We start from the raw sequence: 16,949 nt of genomic DNA, 5'->3' as shown, positions 1-16,949 counted from the left end.
GGAAGTGTCCTTAACATCACTCAGTCCTACAGTTGATCATGGAAGTGTCCTTAACATCACTCAGTCCTATAGATGTTCATGGAAGTGTCCTTAACATCACTCAGTCCTACAGATGTTCATGGAAGTGTCCTTAACATCACTCAGTCCAACAGTTGTTCATGGAAGCGTCCTTAACCTCACTCAGTCCTACAGTTGTTCATGGAAGCCTCCTTAACATCACTCAGTCCTACAGTTGATCATGGAAGTGTCCTTAACATCACTCAGTCCTACAGTTGATCATGGAAGTGTCCTTAACATCACTCAGTCCTACAGTTGTTCATGGAAGTGTCCTTAACATCACTCAGTCCTACAGTTGTTCATGGAAGTGTCCTTAACATCACTCAGTCCTACAGTTGATCATGGAAGTGTCCTTAACATCACTCAGTCCTACAGTTGATCATGGAAGTGTCCTTAACATCACTCAGTCCTACAGTTGATCATGGAAGTGTCCTTAACATCACTCAGTCCTACAGTTGTTCATGGAAGTGTCCTTAACATCACTCAGTCCTACAGTTGATCATGGAAGTGTCCTTAACATCACTCAGTCCAACAGTTGTTCATGGAAGCGTCCTTAACCTCACTCAGTCCTACAGTTGTTCATGGAAGCCTCCTTAACATCACTCAGTCCTACAGTTGATCATGGAAGTGTTCTTAACATCAGTCAGTCCTACAGTTGTTCATGGAAGTGTCCTTAACATCACTCAGTCCTACAGTTGTTCATGGAAGTGTCCTTAACATCACTCAGTCCTACAGTTGTTCATGGAAGTGTCCTTAACATCACTCAGTCCTACAGTTGTTTATGGAAGCCTCCTTAACATCACTCAGTCCAACAGTTGTTCATGGAAGTGTCCTTAACATCACTCAGTCCTACAGTTGTTTATGGAAGCCTCCTTAACATCACTCAGTCCTACAGTTGATCATGGAAGTGTCCTTAACATCACTCAGTCCTACAGTTGTTCATGGAAGTGTCCTTAACATCACTGTCCTACAGTTGATCATGGAAGTGTCCTTAACATCACTCAGTCCTACAGTTGATCATGGAAGTGTCCTTAACATCACTCAGTCCTACAGTTGTTTATGGAAGTGTCCTTAACATCACTCAGTCCTACAGATGTTCATGGAAGTGTCCTTAACATCACTCAGTCCTACAGATGTTCATGGAAGTGTCCTTAACATCACTCAGTCCAACAGTTGTTCATGGAAGTGTCCTTAACATCACTCAGTCCTACAGTTGATCATGGAAGTGTCCTTAACATCACTCAGTCCTACAGTTGATCATGGAAGTGTCCTTAACATCACTCAGTCCTACAGTTGATCATGGAAGTGTCCTTAACATCACTCAGTCCTACAGTTGTTCATGGAAGTGTCCTTAACATCACTCAGTCCTACAGTTGATCATGGAAGTGTCCTTAACATCACTCAGTCCTACAGTTGTTCATGGAAGTGTCCTTAACATCACTCAGTCCTACAGTTGTTCATGGAAGTGTCCTTAACATCACTCAGTCCTACAGTTGTTCATGGAAGTGTCCTTAACATCACTCAGTCCTACAGTTGTTCATGGAAGTGTCCTTAACATCACTCAGTCCTACAGTTGTTTATGGAAGCCTCCTTAACATCACTCAGTCCAACAGTTGTTCATGGAAGTGTCCTTAACATCACTCAGTCCTACAGTTGTTTATGGAAGCCTCCTTAACATCACTCAGTCCTACAGTTGATCATGGAAGTGTCCTTAACATCACTCAGTCCTACAGTTGTTCATGGAAGTGTCCTTAACATCACTGTCCTACAGTTGATCATGGAAGTGTCCTTAACATCACTCAGTCCTACAGTTGATCATGGAAGTGTCCTTAACATCACTCAGTCCTACAGTTGTTTATGGAAGTGTCCTTAACATCACTCAGTCCTACAGATGTTCATGGAAGTGTCCTTAACATCACTCAGTCCTACAGATGTTCATGGAAGTGTCCTTAACATCACTCAGTCCAACAGTTGTTCATGGAAGTGTCCTTAACATCACTCAGTCCTACAGTTGATCATGGAAGTGTCCTTAACATCACTCAGTCCTACAGTTGATCATGGAAGTGTCCTTAACATCACTCAGTCCTACAGTTGATCATGGAAGTGTCCTTAACATCACTCAGTCCTACAGTTGTTCATGGAAGTGTCCTTAACATCACTCAGTCCTACAGTTGTTCATGGAAGTGTCCTTAACATCACTCAGTCCTACAGTTGTTCATGGAAGTGTCCTTAACATCACTCAGTCCTACAGTTGATCATGGAAGTGTCCTTAACATCACTCAGTCCTACAGTTGTTCATGGAAGTGTCCTTAACATCACTCAGTCCTACAGTTGTTCATGGAAGTGTCCTTAACATCACTCAGTCCTACAGTTGTTCATGGAAGTGTCCTTAACATCACTCAGTCCTACAGTTGTTCATGGAAGTGTCCTTAACATCACTCAGTCCTACAGTTGTTTATGGAAGCCTCCTTAACATCACTCAGTCCAACAGTTGTTCATGGAAGTGTCCTTAACATCACTCAGTCCTACAGTTGTTTATGGAAGCCTCCTTAACATCACTCAGTCCTACAGTTGATCATGGAAGTGTCCTTAACATCACTCAGTCCTACAGTTGTTCATGGAAGTGTCCTTAACATCACTGTCCTACAGTTGATCATGGAAGTGTCCTTAACATCACTCAGTCCTACAGTTGATCATGGAAGTGTCCTTAACATCACTCAGTCCTACAGTTGTTTATGGAAGTGTCCTTAACATCACTCAGTCCTACAGATGTTCATGGAAGTGTCCTTAACATCACTCAGTCCTACAGATGTTCATGGAAGTGTCCTTAACATCACTCAGTCCAACAGTTGTTCATGGAAGTGTCCTTAACATCACGCAGTCCTACAGTTGATCATGGAAGTGTCCTTAACATCACTCAGTCCTACAGTTGTTCATGGAAGTGTCCTTAACATCACTCAGTCCTACAGTTGTTCATGGAAGTGTCCTTAACATCACTCAGTCCTACAGTTGATCATGGAAGTGTCCTTAACATCACTCAGTCCTACAGTTGATCATGGAAGTGTCCTTAACATCACTCAGTCCTACAGTTGATCATGGAAGTGTCCTTAACATCACTCAGTCCTACAGTTGTTCATGGAAGTGTCCTTAACATCACTCAGTCCTACAGTTGTTCATGGAAGTGTCCTTAACATCACTCAGTCCTACAGTTGTTCATGGAAGTGTCCTTAACATCACTCAGTCCTACAGTTGATCATGGAAGTGTCCTTAACATCACTCAGTCCTACAGTTGTTCATGGAAGTGTCCTTAACATCACTCAGTCCTACAGTTGTTCATGGAAGTGTCCTTAACATCACTCAGTCCTACAGTTGTTCATGGAAGTGTCCTTAACATCACTCAGTCCTACAGTTGATCATGGAAGTGTCCTTAACATCACTCAGTCCTACAGTTGATCATGGAAGTGTCCTTAACATCACTCAGTCCTACAGTTGATCATGGAAGTGTCCTTAACATCACTCAGTCCTACAGTTGTTCATGGAAGTGTCCTTAACATCACTCAGTCCTACAGTTGTTCATGGAAGTGTCCTTAACATCACTCAGTCCTACAGTTGATCATGGAAGTGTCCTTAACATCACTCAGTCCTACAGTTGTTCATGGAAGTGTCCTTAACATCACTCAGTCCTACAGTTGATCATGGAAGTGTCCTTAACATCACTCAGTCCTACAGTTGTTCATGGAAGTGTCCTTAATATCACTCAGTCCTACAGTTGTTCATGGAAGTGTCCTTAACATCACTCAGTCCTACAGTTGTTCATGGAAGTGTCCTTAACATCACTCAGTCCTACAGTTGATCATGGAAGTGTCCTTAACATCACTCAGTCCAACAGCACGTTCTGATCATCAAAGCAACTATCAGGTGTATTTGACTGACTGGTCAGATGACTCTGTTGGTATTTTTTAAATCTTTATTTAACTAGGCAAGTCAGTTAAGAACAAATTCTTATTTTCAATGACGGCCTACCGGAGAACGGTGGGTTAACACTGCCTTGTTCAGGGGCAGAACGACATATTTTTACAACCAAACTGTTATCAACAGCCCCCAGATTTTTACCTTGTCAGCTCTGGGATTGGATCTTGCAACCTTTTGGTTAATAGTCCAACACTCTAACCACTAGGCTACCTGCCACCTCTACACTCTAACCACTAGGCTACCTGCCACCTCTACACTCTAACCACTAGGCTACCTGCCGCCTCTACACTCTAACCACTAGTCTACCTGCCACCTCTACACTCTAACCACTAGGCTACCTGCCGCCTCTACACTCTAACCACTAGGCTACCTGCCGCCTCTACACTCTAACCACTAGGCTACCTGCCGCCTCTACACTCTAACCACTAGGCTACCTGCCGCCTCTACACTCTAACCACTAGGCTACCTGCCGCCTCTACACTCTAACCACTAGGCTACCTGCCGCCTCTACACTCTAACCACTAGGCTACCTGCCGCCTCTACACTCTAACCACTAGGCTACGCTGCCGCCTCTACACTCTAACCACTAGGCTACGCTGCCACCTCTACACTCTAACCACTAGGCTACCTGCCACCTCTACACTCTAACCACTAGGCTACCTGCCACCTCTACACTCTAACCACTAGGCTACGCTGCCGCCTCTACACTCTAACCACTAGGCTACGCTGCCGCCTCTACACTCTAACCACTAGGCTACGCTGCCGCCTCTACACTCTAACCACTTGGCTACGCTGCCGCCTCTACACTCTAACCACTTGGCTACGCTGCCGCCTCTACACTCTAACCACTTGGCTACGCTGCCGCCTCTACACTCTAACCACTTGGCTACGCTGCCGCCTCTACACTCTAACCACTTGGCTACGCTGCCGCCTCTACACTCTAACCACTTGGCTACGCTGCCGCCTCTACACTCTAACCACTTGGCTACGCTGCCGCCTCTACACTCTAACCACTTGGCTACGCTGCCGCCTCTACACTCTAACCACTAGGCTACCTGCCGCCTCTACACTCTAACCACTAGGCTACCTGCCGCCTCTACACTCTAACCACTAGGCTACCTGCCGCCTCTACACTCTAACCACTAGGCTACGCTGCCGCCTCTACACTCTAACCACTAGGCTACGCTGCCGCCTCTACACTCTAACCACTAGGCTACGCTGCCGCCTCTACACTCTAACCACTAGGCTACGCTGCCGCCTCTACACTCTAACCACTAGGCTACGCTGCCGCCTCTACACTCTAACCACTAGGCTACGCTGCCGCCTCTACACTCTAACCACTAGGCTACGCTGCCGCCTCTACACTCTAACCACTAGGCTACGCTGCCGCCTCTACACTCTAACCACTAGGCTACGCTGCCGCCTCTACACTCTAACCACTAGGCTACGCTGCCGCCTCTACACTCTAACCACTAGGCTACGCTGCCGCCTCTACACTCTAACCACTAGGCTACGCTGCCGCCTCTACACTCTAACCACTAGGCTACGCTGCCGCCTCTACACTCTAACCACTAGGCTACGCTGCCGCCTCTACACTCTAACCACTAGGCTACGCTGCCGCCTCTACACTCTAACCACTAGGCTACGCTGCCGCCTCTACACTCTAACCACTAGGCTACGCTGCCGCCTCTACACTCTAACCACTAGGCTACCTGCCCCCTCTACACTCTAACCACTAGGCTACCTGCCACCTCTACACTCTAACCACTAGGCTACCTGCCACCTCTACACTCTAACCACTAGGCTACCTGCCGCCCCTACACTCTAACCACTAGGCTACCTGCCTCCTCTACACTCTAACCACTAGGCTACCTGCCACCTCTACACTCTAACCACTAGGCTACCTGCCACCTCTACACTCTAACCACTAGGCTACCTGCCGCCCCTACACTCTAACCACTAGGCTACCTGCCTCCTCTACACTCTAACCACTAGGCTACCTGCCTCCTCTACACACTATCCACTAGGCTACGCTGCCACCTCTACACTCTAACCACTAGGCTACCTGCCACCTCTACACTCTAACCACTAGGCTACCTGCCGCCCCAAAACAGATGTAAAGTGCCTAGTCCACGTAATCACCCCCAGATTGGATTCAAATGTCACACGAGACCGTCCGTTCCCCTCCCTCCCCATCTGCTTTGTTACATATGTGATATTAGACTGGAGGATGAGCATTACCAAGTGAACAGTAGGATTTTAGGATGTCATCTCTTGTTATCCTACAGATGGCAGTATTGCAGCTCTTGTTAAAGTAGTTTAATCACGAGTCCGGAGGACTCATATCAACAGTATTAAGGGAGGAACACTGGGCTGTATCACTATCTGATGGGGAATTACTTCTATTTGATAAAGTCATCTAACTCTCTGACTATGGGAGGCGCACAGTACTACATAGAGCCATGACTACATGGAACTCCACATCAAGTAACTCATGCAAGCAGTAGAATCAGATTTTAAAAACATCTAATTGGACAGCGGGGACTGTGAAGCAACACAAACACAGACACACACACGATAACATACACACTATACACATGGACACATGGATTTAGTACTGTAGATATGGAAGAGTAGCTGCTGCCTTGGCAGGAACTAATGGGGATCCATAATAAACCCCAGGAAGAGTAGCTGATGCCTTGGCAGGAACTAATGGGGATCCATAATAAACCCCAGGAAGAGTAGCTGATGCCTTGGCAGGAACTAATGGGGATCCATAATAAACCCCAGGAAGAGTAGCTGCTGCCTTGGCAGGAACTAATGGGGATCCATAATAAACCCCAGGAAGAGTAGCTGCTGCCTTGGCAGGAACTAATGAGGATCCATAATAAACCCCAGGAAGAGTAGCTGCTGCCTTGGCAGGAACTAATGGGGATCCATAATAACCCACAACAAGAGTAGCTGCTGCCTTGGCAGGAACTAATGGGGATCCATAATAAACCCCAGGAAGAGTAGCTGCTGCCTTGGCAGAACTAATGGGGATCCATAATAAACCCCAGGAAGAGTAGCTGCTGCCTTGGCAGGAACTAATGGGGATCCATAATAACCCCAGGAAGAGTAGCTGCTGCCTTGGCAGGAACTAATGGGGATCCATAATAAATACAAAAACAAATGATCCTTTTCTGTAGGAAGTCTAACATAGCTATAGCCTACATCCATTCACATCAGATAGTGTCCTAATGTTCTAACCTACTAATGCATATGGCACTTTGTAATGGTACACCCTCAATTCACGATGAACCCCATTAACCACCGTGGTCCGATTCCATATGTCGCCTTGGCTACCAGGTCACTGAGGTGAAAGCCTGGTGGGTGCCTACCCATGAAGTGACTACGCCCTCTCCTGGTGGGGAGATGTTAGTGTAGGCTGTCACTCGTTGGCTATTTTCTTATGCAGGCCTACAGTGATTTAAAGGCTATGCATTATTATAATCATCCACTTCATCACATGCGTTTTGAATCGAGCAACAAGGAACGGAAAGGAACAGTTTTTTCTCAACAAAAAAGCTTGACACGAAGGGGGCTCGAACCCATGGTTAAAGTGGACTATCGCCTTGGAGTCAACCACTTCAGCAGTGGGCCACTATGGACTTGGGAGTCAACCACTTCAGCAGTGGGCCACTATGGACTTGGGAGTCAACCACTTCAGCAGTGGGCCACTATGGACTTGGGAGTCAACCACTTCAGCAGTGGGCCACTATGGACTTGGGAGTCAACCACTTCAGCAGTGGGCCACTATGGACTTGGGAGTCAACCACTTCAGCAGTGGGCCACTATGGACTTGGGAGTCAACCACTTCAGCAGTGGGCCACTATGGACTCGGAGTCAACCACTTCAGCAGTGGGCCACTATGGACTTGGGAGTCAACCACTTCAGCAGTGGGCCACTATGGACTCGGAGTCAACCACTTCAGCAGTGGGCCACTATGGACTTGGGAGTCAACCACTTCAGCAGTGGGCCACTATGGACTTGGGAGTCAACCACTTCAGCAGTGGGCCACTATGGACTCGGAGTCAACCACTTCAGCAGTGGGCCACTATGGACTCGGAGTCAACCACTTCAGCAGTGGGCCACTATGGACTCGGAGTCAACCACTTCAGCAGTGGGCCACTATGGACTTGGGGTCAACCACTTCAGCAGTGGGCCACTATGGACTTGGGAGTCAACCACTTCAGCAGTGGGCCACTATGGACTTGGGAGTCAACCACTTCAGCAGTGGGCCACTATGGACTTGGGAGTCAACCACTTCAGCAGTGGGCCACTATGGACTTGGAGTCAACCACTTCAGCAGTGGGCCACTATGGACTCGGAGTCAACCACTTCAGCAGTGGGCCACTATGGACTCGGAGTCAACCACTTCAGCAGTGGGCCACTATGGACTCGGAGTCAACCACTTCAGCAGTGGGCCACTATGGACTTGGGAGTCAACCACTTCAGCAGTGGGCCACTATGGACTCGGAGTCAACCACTTCAGCAGTGGGCCACTATGAACTCGGAGTCAACCACTTCAGCAGTGGGCCACCATGGACTTGGGAGTCAACCACTTCAGCAGTGGGCCACTATGAACTCGGAGTCAACCACTTCAGCAGTGGGCCACCATGGACTTGGGAGTCAACCACTTCAGCAGTGGGCCACTATGGACTTGGGAGTCAACCACTTCAGCAGTGGGCCACTATGGACTCGGAGTCAACCACTTCAGCAGTGGGCCACTATGGACTTGGAGTCAACCACTTCAGCAGTGGGCCACTATGGACTCGGAGTCAACCACTTCAGCAGTGGGCCACTATGGACTTGGGAGTCAACCACTTCAGCAGTGGGCCACTATGGACTTGGGAGTCAACCACTTCAGCAGTGGGCCACTATGGACTCGGAGTCAACCACTTCAGCAGTGGGCCACTATGGACTCGGAGTCAACCACTTCAGCAGTGGGCCACTATGGACCTGGAGTCAACCACTTCAGCAGTGGGCCACTATGGACTCGGAGTCAACCACTTCAGCAGTGGGCCACTATGGACCTGGAGTCAACCACTTCAGCAGTGGGCCACTATGGACTCGGAGTCAACCACTTCAGCAGTGGGCCACTATGGACTTGGGAGTCAACCACTTCAGCAGTGGGCCACTATGGACTTGGGAGTCAACCACTTCAGCAGTGGGCCACTATGGACTCGGAGTCAACCACTTCAGCAGTGGGCCACTATGGACTTGGGAGTCAACCACTTCAGCAGTGGGCCACTATGGACTCGGAGTCAACCACTTCAGCAGTGGGCCACTATGGACCTGGAGTCAACCACTTCAGCAGTGGGCCACCTAAAAGTGATGGTGATCATGACTGCTATTTGACAAATGCATAAGGCTCTTGGCTTTTCTTTTTCCGATGTATGATAAACGTAGATATTTCATCCATAAAACCACATGGATTTCGTTAAAACCCGCAATAACATCTGCATGTGACCAATAAACGTGTGTCAAACAGATCAACAAAAACCTGGCATTTTTGCACATATATGCGAAAATGTCTAACATTAGTAGTAGTCTTGCCAAGGATCAATGTTGGCACACAACATTCTGTTACAGACCAAAGGAACAAATGTAAACCTTGAATTTTTAGGTTTAAAATATCCCTCTAGTGGTTGGGTTTGATTTATTTTAAGAAATACCATTGGTTGGTGGATATAAAGTCGAAGCTCTTTGAGAGGGTGATAAAAAAAAATCAGAATATAAATCACTGTCACCTGATGAGGTTAGCATAGGGCTAATGTTTGCTATGTTATCTGATGGGACCAGCTACAATTTAGCATTCTCGCACGTGCAAGTTAAGAGACGATTTAAAAAAAAAATTAGAAACAGTTTAAATTTAAAATGGCTGCTTATGTTCGCAAGTATGGCCCCATCATGTTCAAGTTCCAACCATAACACACTGAATAGTCCACATATAAAATTAAGTGGCATTAAGTCTGTAGACGACAAACATAGCCAACAGTAATTCGTTTTAGTGTTTAAAGTAATATTGCATCGTAAGTGTGAAGTGGGCTACACAAGACCTTGAAACAAAAAGGAAGTAGCAAGTCTGCAGACAAACAAAATGGCGTATAGTAATTTAAGCATATCCATTATCTAATACCAGAAAGGCAGGATAGTAATCTACATACTGCTGAGCCAGGGGGGAAAAAACTATAACAAGAAAACATTAGTACCCATATCAATAGGGATGTCAGTCCAGTTGAGGGCACACTTCTGAGTGCAGACCCCCTCCTCGTTGAGCACCACCGTGAGGTCATCCTGCCCCACCGCCACCTTCCCATCAGCCAGAGGGACCACCAGGGGCTCCAGCTGCTTCCCCGTGGGGAAGAGCTCCTTGATGGAACCACGACCATCCATCTGGAGGACAAAGAGACAGATGTCAGGGGAGAGGTCTGAGGATACAGAGGGGAATAACACACAACCAATCTCCTTCTATCCGCTCCTGTCCTGATTCGGAGCTGAAACAACTGACCAGGTGAAAGCTACTGAAAGCTGAACAGCCTAATTATAAGCTTCTACCATATTATTGTTAACTTGTCAAGTCTTCTCCAATCAGTGCAGACGAAGAGGGTAATTGAGAGAGAGGTCAAAGCCCCTCTTCATAATAATAGCTCAAATACATAATATATCATATTATAAATGTCTTCCACAGGTTCACATGAAATCCACACACAGTGTTTCCTTTTTGTGCCCCACTGACCCGGATGAGGTAGTAGTCCCTCTTGAAGCCTACACAGATGGAGTTCTGACACCAGGCCATGGACTTCGGGATGTCTGGAGCAGAAAAGTCCCCCTGACAGACAAATAAATAAAAACACTTATCAGGTTAATACTTATTGGTTAACAAAATCCTTCTAAATGTGAGGTCTGTATTTTCCTCAATCATTCCCATGTTCTTTGGTAAGAGTCTGTCCACTCACACGCCCATCTTGCAGGCCTGGAATTTCATGATTTTATGGGTAAGGTCATTTGGCCTTCAAAGAGGAGCCCAATCTGCCAGGGCACCGAGGTCATCTGCCAGGGCGCCGAGGCCATCTGCCAGGGCACCGAGGCCATATGTCAGGGCACCGAGGCCATCTGCCAGGGCACCGAGGCCATATGTCAGGGCACCGAGGCCATCTGCCAGGGCACCAAGGCCATCTGCCAGGGCACCAAGGCCATCCGCTAGGGCACCGAGGCCATTAACCAAAATAGCCAAACTAAATTGATTTGAAAAACACTAGCTATTCTGTTAAGAAAAACATAAGTGTATGTAAATTCCCATAAATAAAGATCCTGTCAAGCTCAGTCAGGTTGGATGGGGAGCGTCGCTGCAAGGTTGGATGGGGAGCGCCGCTGCAAGGTTGGATGGGGAGCGTCACGGCAAGGTTGGATGGGGAGCGTCACGGCAAGGTTGGATGGGGAGCGTCGCTGCAAGGTTGGATGGGGAGCGTCGCTGCAAGGTTGGATGGAGAGCGTCGCTGCAAGGTTGGATGGGGAGCGTCACGGCAAGGTTGGATGGGGAGCGTCAAGGTTGGATGGGGAGCGTCAAGGTTGGATGGGGAGCGTCAAGGTTGGATGGGGAGCGTCAAGGTTGGAAGGGGAGTGCCGCTGCAAGGTTGGATGGGGAGCGTCAAGGTTGGATGGGGAGCGTCAAGGTTGGATGGGGAGCGTCAAGGTTGGATGGGGAGCGTCACGGCAAGGTTGGATGGGGAGCGTCACGGCAAGGTTGGATGGGGAGCGTCAAGGTTGGATGGGGAGCGTCAAGGTTGGATGGGGAGCGTCAAGGTTGGATGGGGAGCGTCAAGGTTGGATGGGGAGCGTCAAGGTTGGATAGGGAGCGTCAAGGTTGGATGGGGAGCGCCGCTGCAAGGTTGGATGGGGAGCGTCGTGGCAAGGTTGGATGGGGAGCGTCGCGGCAAGGTTGGATGGGGAGCGTCGCGGCAAGGTTGGATGGGGAGCGTCGCGGCAAGGTTGGATGGGGAGCGTCGCGGCAAGGTTGGATGGGGAGCGTCGCGGCAAGGTTGGATGGGGAGCGTCGCGGCAAGGTTGGATGGGGAGCGTCGCTGCAAGGTTGGATGGGGAGCGTCGCGGCAAGGTTGGATGGGGAGCGTCACGGCAAGGTTGGATGGGGAGCGTCGCTGCAAGGTTGGATGGGGAGCGTCGCTGCAAGGTTGGATGGGGAGCGTCGCTGCAAGGTTGGATGGGGAGCGTCACGGCAAGGTTGGATGGGGAGCGTCAAGGTTGGATGGGGAGCGTCAAGGTTGGATGGGGAGCGTCGCTGCAAGGTTGGATGGGGAGCGTCACGGCAAGGTTGGATGGGGAGCGTCGCTGCAAGGTTGGATGGGGAGCGTCGCTGCAAGGTTGGATGGGGAGCGTCGCTGCAAGGTTGGATGGGGAGCGTCGCGGCAAGGTTGGATGGGGAGCGTCGCGGCAAGGTTGGATGGGGAGCGTCGCTGCAAGGTTGGATGGGGAGCGTCGCTGCAAGGTTGGATGGGGAGCGGCAAGGTTGGATGGGGAGCGTCGCTGCAAGGTTGGATGGGGAGCGTCGCTGCAAGGTTGGATGGGGAGCGTCACGGCAAGGTTGGATGGGGAGCGTCGCTGCAAGGTTGGATGGGGAGCGTCACGGCAAGGTTGGATGGGGAGCGTCGCTGCAAGGTTGGATGGGGAGCGTCACGGCAAGGTTGGATGGGGAGCGTCGCTGCAAGGTTGGATGGGGAGCGTTGCTGCACAGCTATTTTGATGAAAAACTGCTCCAGAGCGCTCAGGACCTCAGACTGGGGCTTCAGGACAAGTCTCTGATTGTCCTTGAGTGGCCCAGCCAGAGCCCGGACTTGAACCCGATCGAACATCTCTGGAGAGACCTGAAAATAGCTGTGCAGCGACGCTCCCCATCCAACCTGACAGAGCTTGAGAGGATCTGCAGAGATGAATGGGAGAAACTCCCCAAATACAGGTGTGCCAAGCTTGTAGCGTCATACCCAAGAAGACTCAAGGCTGTAATCACTGCCTAAGGTGCTTCAACAAAGTACTGAGTAAAGGGTCTGAATACTTACGTAAATGTGATATTTCTGTTTATAAATTTGTAAACATTTCTAAAAACCTCTTTTTGCTTTGTCATTATGGGGTATTGTGAGTAGATTGATAAAGGAAAAAACAACTGAATCAATTTTAGAATAAGACTGTAGCGTAACAAAATGTGGAAATAGTCAAGGGGTCTGAATACTTTCCGAATGTACTGTATATACTGTCGGAATTCGATAAGGGAGCGTGCCATTTCATCCAGATGTGTCGGTCTTCACTGGTAGCCTACTTCAGAGCTGAGATGCCTGAGAAGGACCCGGTCACGTGACGGCCATTGGCTAATAGGAATAGATATATCTGAAACAGCCATGTGAGTGGTGGCTTCGGAACAGGGCGATAGGCAGCCAGGAAAAGGGAATTATAATATTCAGCCCTAATATATAATATTCAACCTGCAGCTCATAGAACTCCCTGTCTTACCTGCAGCTCATAGAACTCCCTGTCTTACCTGCAGCTCATAGAACTCCCTGTCTTACCTGCAGCTCATAGAACTCCCTGTCTTACCTGCAGCTCATAGAACTCCCTGTCTTACCTGCAGCTCATAGAACTACCTGTCTTACCTGCAGCTCGTAGAACTACCTGTCTTACCTGCAGCTCATAGAACTCCCCCCTGTCTTACCTGCAGCTCATAGAACTCCCCCCTGTCTTACCTGCAGCTCATAGAACTCCCCCCTGTCTTACCTGCAGCTCATATAACTACCTGTCTTACCTGCAGCTCATATAACTACCTGTCTTACCTGCAGCTCATAGAACTCCCCCCTGTCTTACCTGCAGCTCATAGAACTACCTGTCTTACCTGCAGCTCGTAGAACTCCCCCCTGTCTTACCTGCAGCTCATAGAACTACCTGTCTTACCTGCAGCTCATAGAACTACCTGTCTTACCTGCAGCTCATAGAACTACCTGTCTTACCTGCAGCTCGTAGAACTCCCCCCTGTCTTACCTGCAGCTCATAGAACTACCTGTCTTACCTGCAGCTCATAGAACTACCTGTCTTACCTGCAGCTCATAGAACTACCTGTCTTACCTGCAGCTCATAGAACTCCCCCGTCTTACCTGCAGCTCATAGAACTACCTGTCTTACCTGCAGCTCGTAGAACTCCCCCCTGTCTTACCTGCAGCTCATAGAACTACCTGTCTTACCTGCAGCTCATAGAACTACCCCCTGTCTTACCTGTAGCTCATAGAACTCCCCCCTGTCTTACCTGCAGCTCATATAACTCCCCCCTGTCTTACCTGCAGCTCATAGAACTCCCCCCTGTCTTACCTGCAGCTCATAGAACTACCTGTCTTACCTGCAGCTCATAGAACTACCCCCTGTCTTACCTGCAGCTCATAGAACTCCCCCCTGTCTTACCTGCAGCTCATAGAACTCCCCCCTGTCTTACCTGCAGCTCATAGAACTACCTGTCTTACCTGCAGCTCATAGAACTACCCCCTGTCTTACCTGCAGCTCATAGAACTCCCCCCTGTCTTACCTGCAGCTCATATAACTCCCCCCTGTCTTACCTGCAGCTCATAGAACTCCCCCCTGTCTTACCTGCAGCTCATAGAACTACCTGTCTTACCTGCAGCTCATAGAACTCCCTGTCTTACCTGCAGCTCATAGAACTACCTGTCTTACCTGCAGCTCATAGAACTACCCCCTGTCTTACCTGCAGCTCATAGAACTCCCCCCTGTCTTACCTGCAGCTCATAGAACTACCTGTCTTACCTGCAGCTCATAGAACTCCCTGTCTTACCTGCAGCTCATAGAACTACCTGTCTTACCTGCAGCTCATAGAACTACCCCCTGTCTTACCTGCAGCTCATAGAACTCCCCCCTGTCTTACCTGCAGCTCATAGAACTACCCCCTGTCTTACCTGCAGCTCATAGAACTCCCCCCTGTCTTACCTGCAGCTCATAGAACTACCCCCTGTCTTACCTGCAGCTCATAGAACTACCCCCTGTCTTACCTGCAGCTCATAGAACTCCCCCCTGTCTTACCTGCAGCTCATAGAACTCCCTGTCCTTCCAGTAGTACAGCTGAAGTTTCTTCTTCACTGCAACACACATCCGCAGCTGGGCCTCTCCTGAAGGGGACAGCTGCAGGAAGAAGCAGAAGAAGACTATATGTCCATTGTCACAGGGAAAACAGAAATTTGTGATACAATTTCACAGATTTTACAAGAAATATCTTTACAGGAGCTACAGATAAATACAATGAACTGGTTCACATCAAGACATTTACAAACTATGTCTCCGTCACCAGAGCTGCATTTTACCTGCAGGTCACAGGCGAAGAGCGTTGCCCCTTTGGCCTTGGAGACCACAGTAATCTGCTGAAAGGTCAATAGGTCGTGGACATGGATGTTGTTCTCTGTGGAGAGAGGAACACACATGCAGACACACACGTACGCATGCACACAGACACACACAAAAACACACACACACACACACACACACACACACACACACACACACACACACACACACACACACACACACACACGATATTAAAAACAACCTTTGACTTATGGATTACTGAGATAACCAAACTCATGTTCATGTGAACAATATGGCCGATTGTTTGTCTGAGGAAAATGTTTTACCCAGTAGACTGATGAGGATCTTGTACTGTGAGACAATGAAGAGCTGTGAGGAACAGAAGAAAGAGACCAGAGGTGAAACTGAGATGGTGACAATGATAACCTGAGTGAGTGTCAGTCTGTCACCAACTCCTTGTCACTCAAGGACAGCAACGGAGTTGGCCATAGCACATCACAGATCTGGAACAACAGTGTCTACTAGATTTGTTTCAATCTGTGGTACTTTTTTTTATTTGTAATTCCTGTCACATCAACAGAATGTGAAGAGTGTGTACATTACGAGAGACAGTCACTGAAAGAGGTCCTCTTGGGACAGTGCCTTAAAAGCCTGGAGGGGGGCCAGAGAGAGAGAGAGACCTCCAAGCCCCCTCCATCCTCACTTCACCTGCCTACCTGCTGGATCTTCTTGGAGAAGTTCTTGTTGGATTTCTCCAGAGTCACCTCAAACCTGTTGGTACCTACGAGGAAGAAAGAGAGAGCGGATATGTTCCCTTGTTTGAGACACCTGCTACAGGATGAGGTAATAACACTGGAAACTATTGCACACCGAAGCCAACTATACACACACAAAAACACAGGACAGAGGCTGAAAGCAGAGGTCTCTGTCTCTCATTTACCTGCATCCTTTTTGATTCTGTAGAGCAGCAGATGGCCTGGTTTGGTCCCGACTAGAAGCCAGTCCTCTGTGACGTGATAGGAAATAGGAAATAGGAAATAGAAGGACCTCAGCATGGCCATGTCCCAAATGGCACCTATTTCCTTATGTAGTGCACTACTTTTGATAATAACCCATAGGGCTCCTGTTAAATACATAGGAATTAGGGTGCCATGCCATTTGGGACATACAATATGAGGACATCAACTGGGAGCCATTATAACACAATGTTATTCATTAAACATGACTTGGTCTCTAATAAATCTGTCATCGACAGGGTTGCCCAAGACAGGGTGACTTTGTTTACAATTGTCTGTCACCTCAAAACTCATCAAGCTATAAATTGGTTAGCTGGCAAAGTTATCAGCTGGCTAACGTTAAAAATGGTAAACAAACCAGCCAGCTAGTGTTCATGTCAACAAGAATATGCTGTTAGCTAGATTGTCAGTTAACTAGCTGTCTATGTCAACTTACCCCAGGCCGCAAGACAGTCAATCTGGAGAGGAAGTTTCTCCAGGATAGGGACCGGTCGT

The 16,949-nt window shown here is 48.6% G+C and overlaps 1 protein-coding gene across 1 annotated transcript in view; it reads right to left on the bottom strand.

Moving 5' to 3' along the window:
- vps39 (VPS39 subunit of HOPS complex) overlaps nucleotides 1-16,945 on the bottom strand; it is a gene marked incomplete at its 5' end in the record, with an annotated part of 60,812 nt that extends 43,867 nt beyond the window's left edge. The window contains 8 exons of the mRNA XM_038983048.1: nucleotides 10,284-10,467; nucleotides 10,811-10,903; nucleotides 15,160-15,258; nucleotides 15,438-15,532; nucleotides 15,765-15,807; nucleotides 16,155-16,219; nucleotides 16,379-16,444; nucleotides 16,891-16,945. Of these exons, the coding sequence (XP_038838976.1) occupies nucleotides 10,284-10,467; nucleotides 10,811-10,903; nucleotides 15,160-15,258; nucleotides 15,438-15,532; nucleotides 15,765-15,807; nucleotides 16,155-16,219; nucleotides 16,379-16,444; nucleotides 16,891-16,945 (700 nt within the window). The remainder of the gene's footprint in view (nucleotides 1-10,283; nucleotides 10,468-10,810; nucleotides 10,904-15,159; nucleotides 15,259-15,437; nucleotides 15,533-15,764; nucleotides 15,808-16,154; nucleotides 16,220-16,378; nucleotides 16,445-16,890) is intronic.
- Between the last annotated feature and the right edge of the window lie 4 nt (nucleotides 16,946-16,949).

Source organism: Salvelinus namaycush, unplaced genomic scaffold (genome assembly GCF_016432855.1).
Source record: "Salvelinus namaycush isolate Seneca unplaced genomic scaffold, SaNama_1.0 Scaffold1411, whole genome shotgun sequence".
In the NCBI taxonomy this organism is placed as follows: Eukaryota; Metazoa; Chordata; class Actinopteri; order Salmoniformes; family Salmonidae; genus Salvelinus; species Salvelinus namaycush.
Note: the sequence above shows the minus strand (reverse complement) of the source record. Positions and strands in the feature narration are given on the sequence as shown.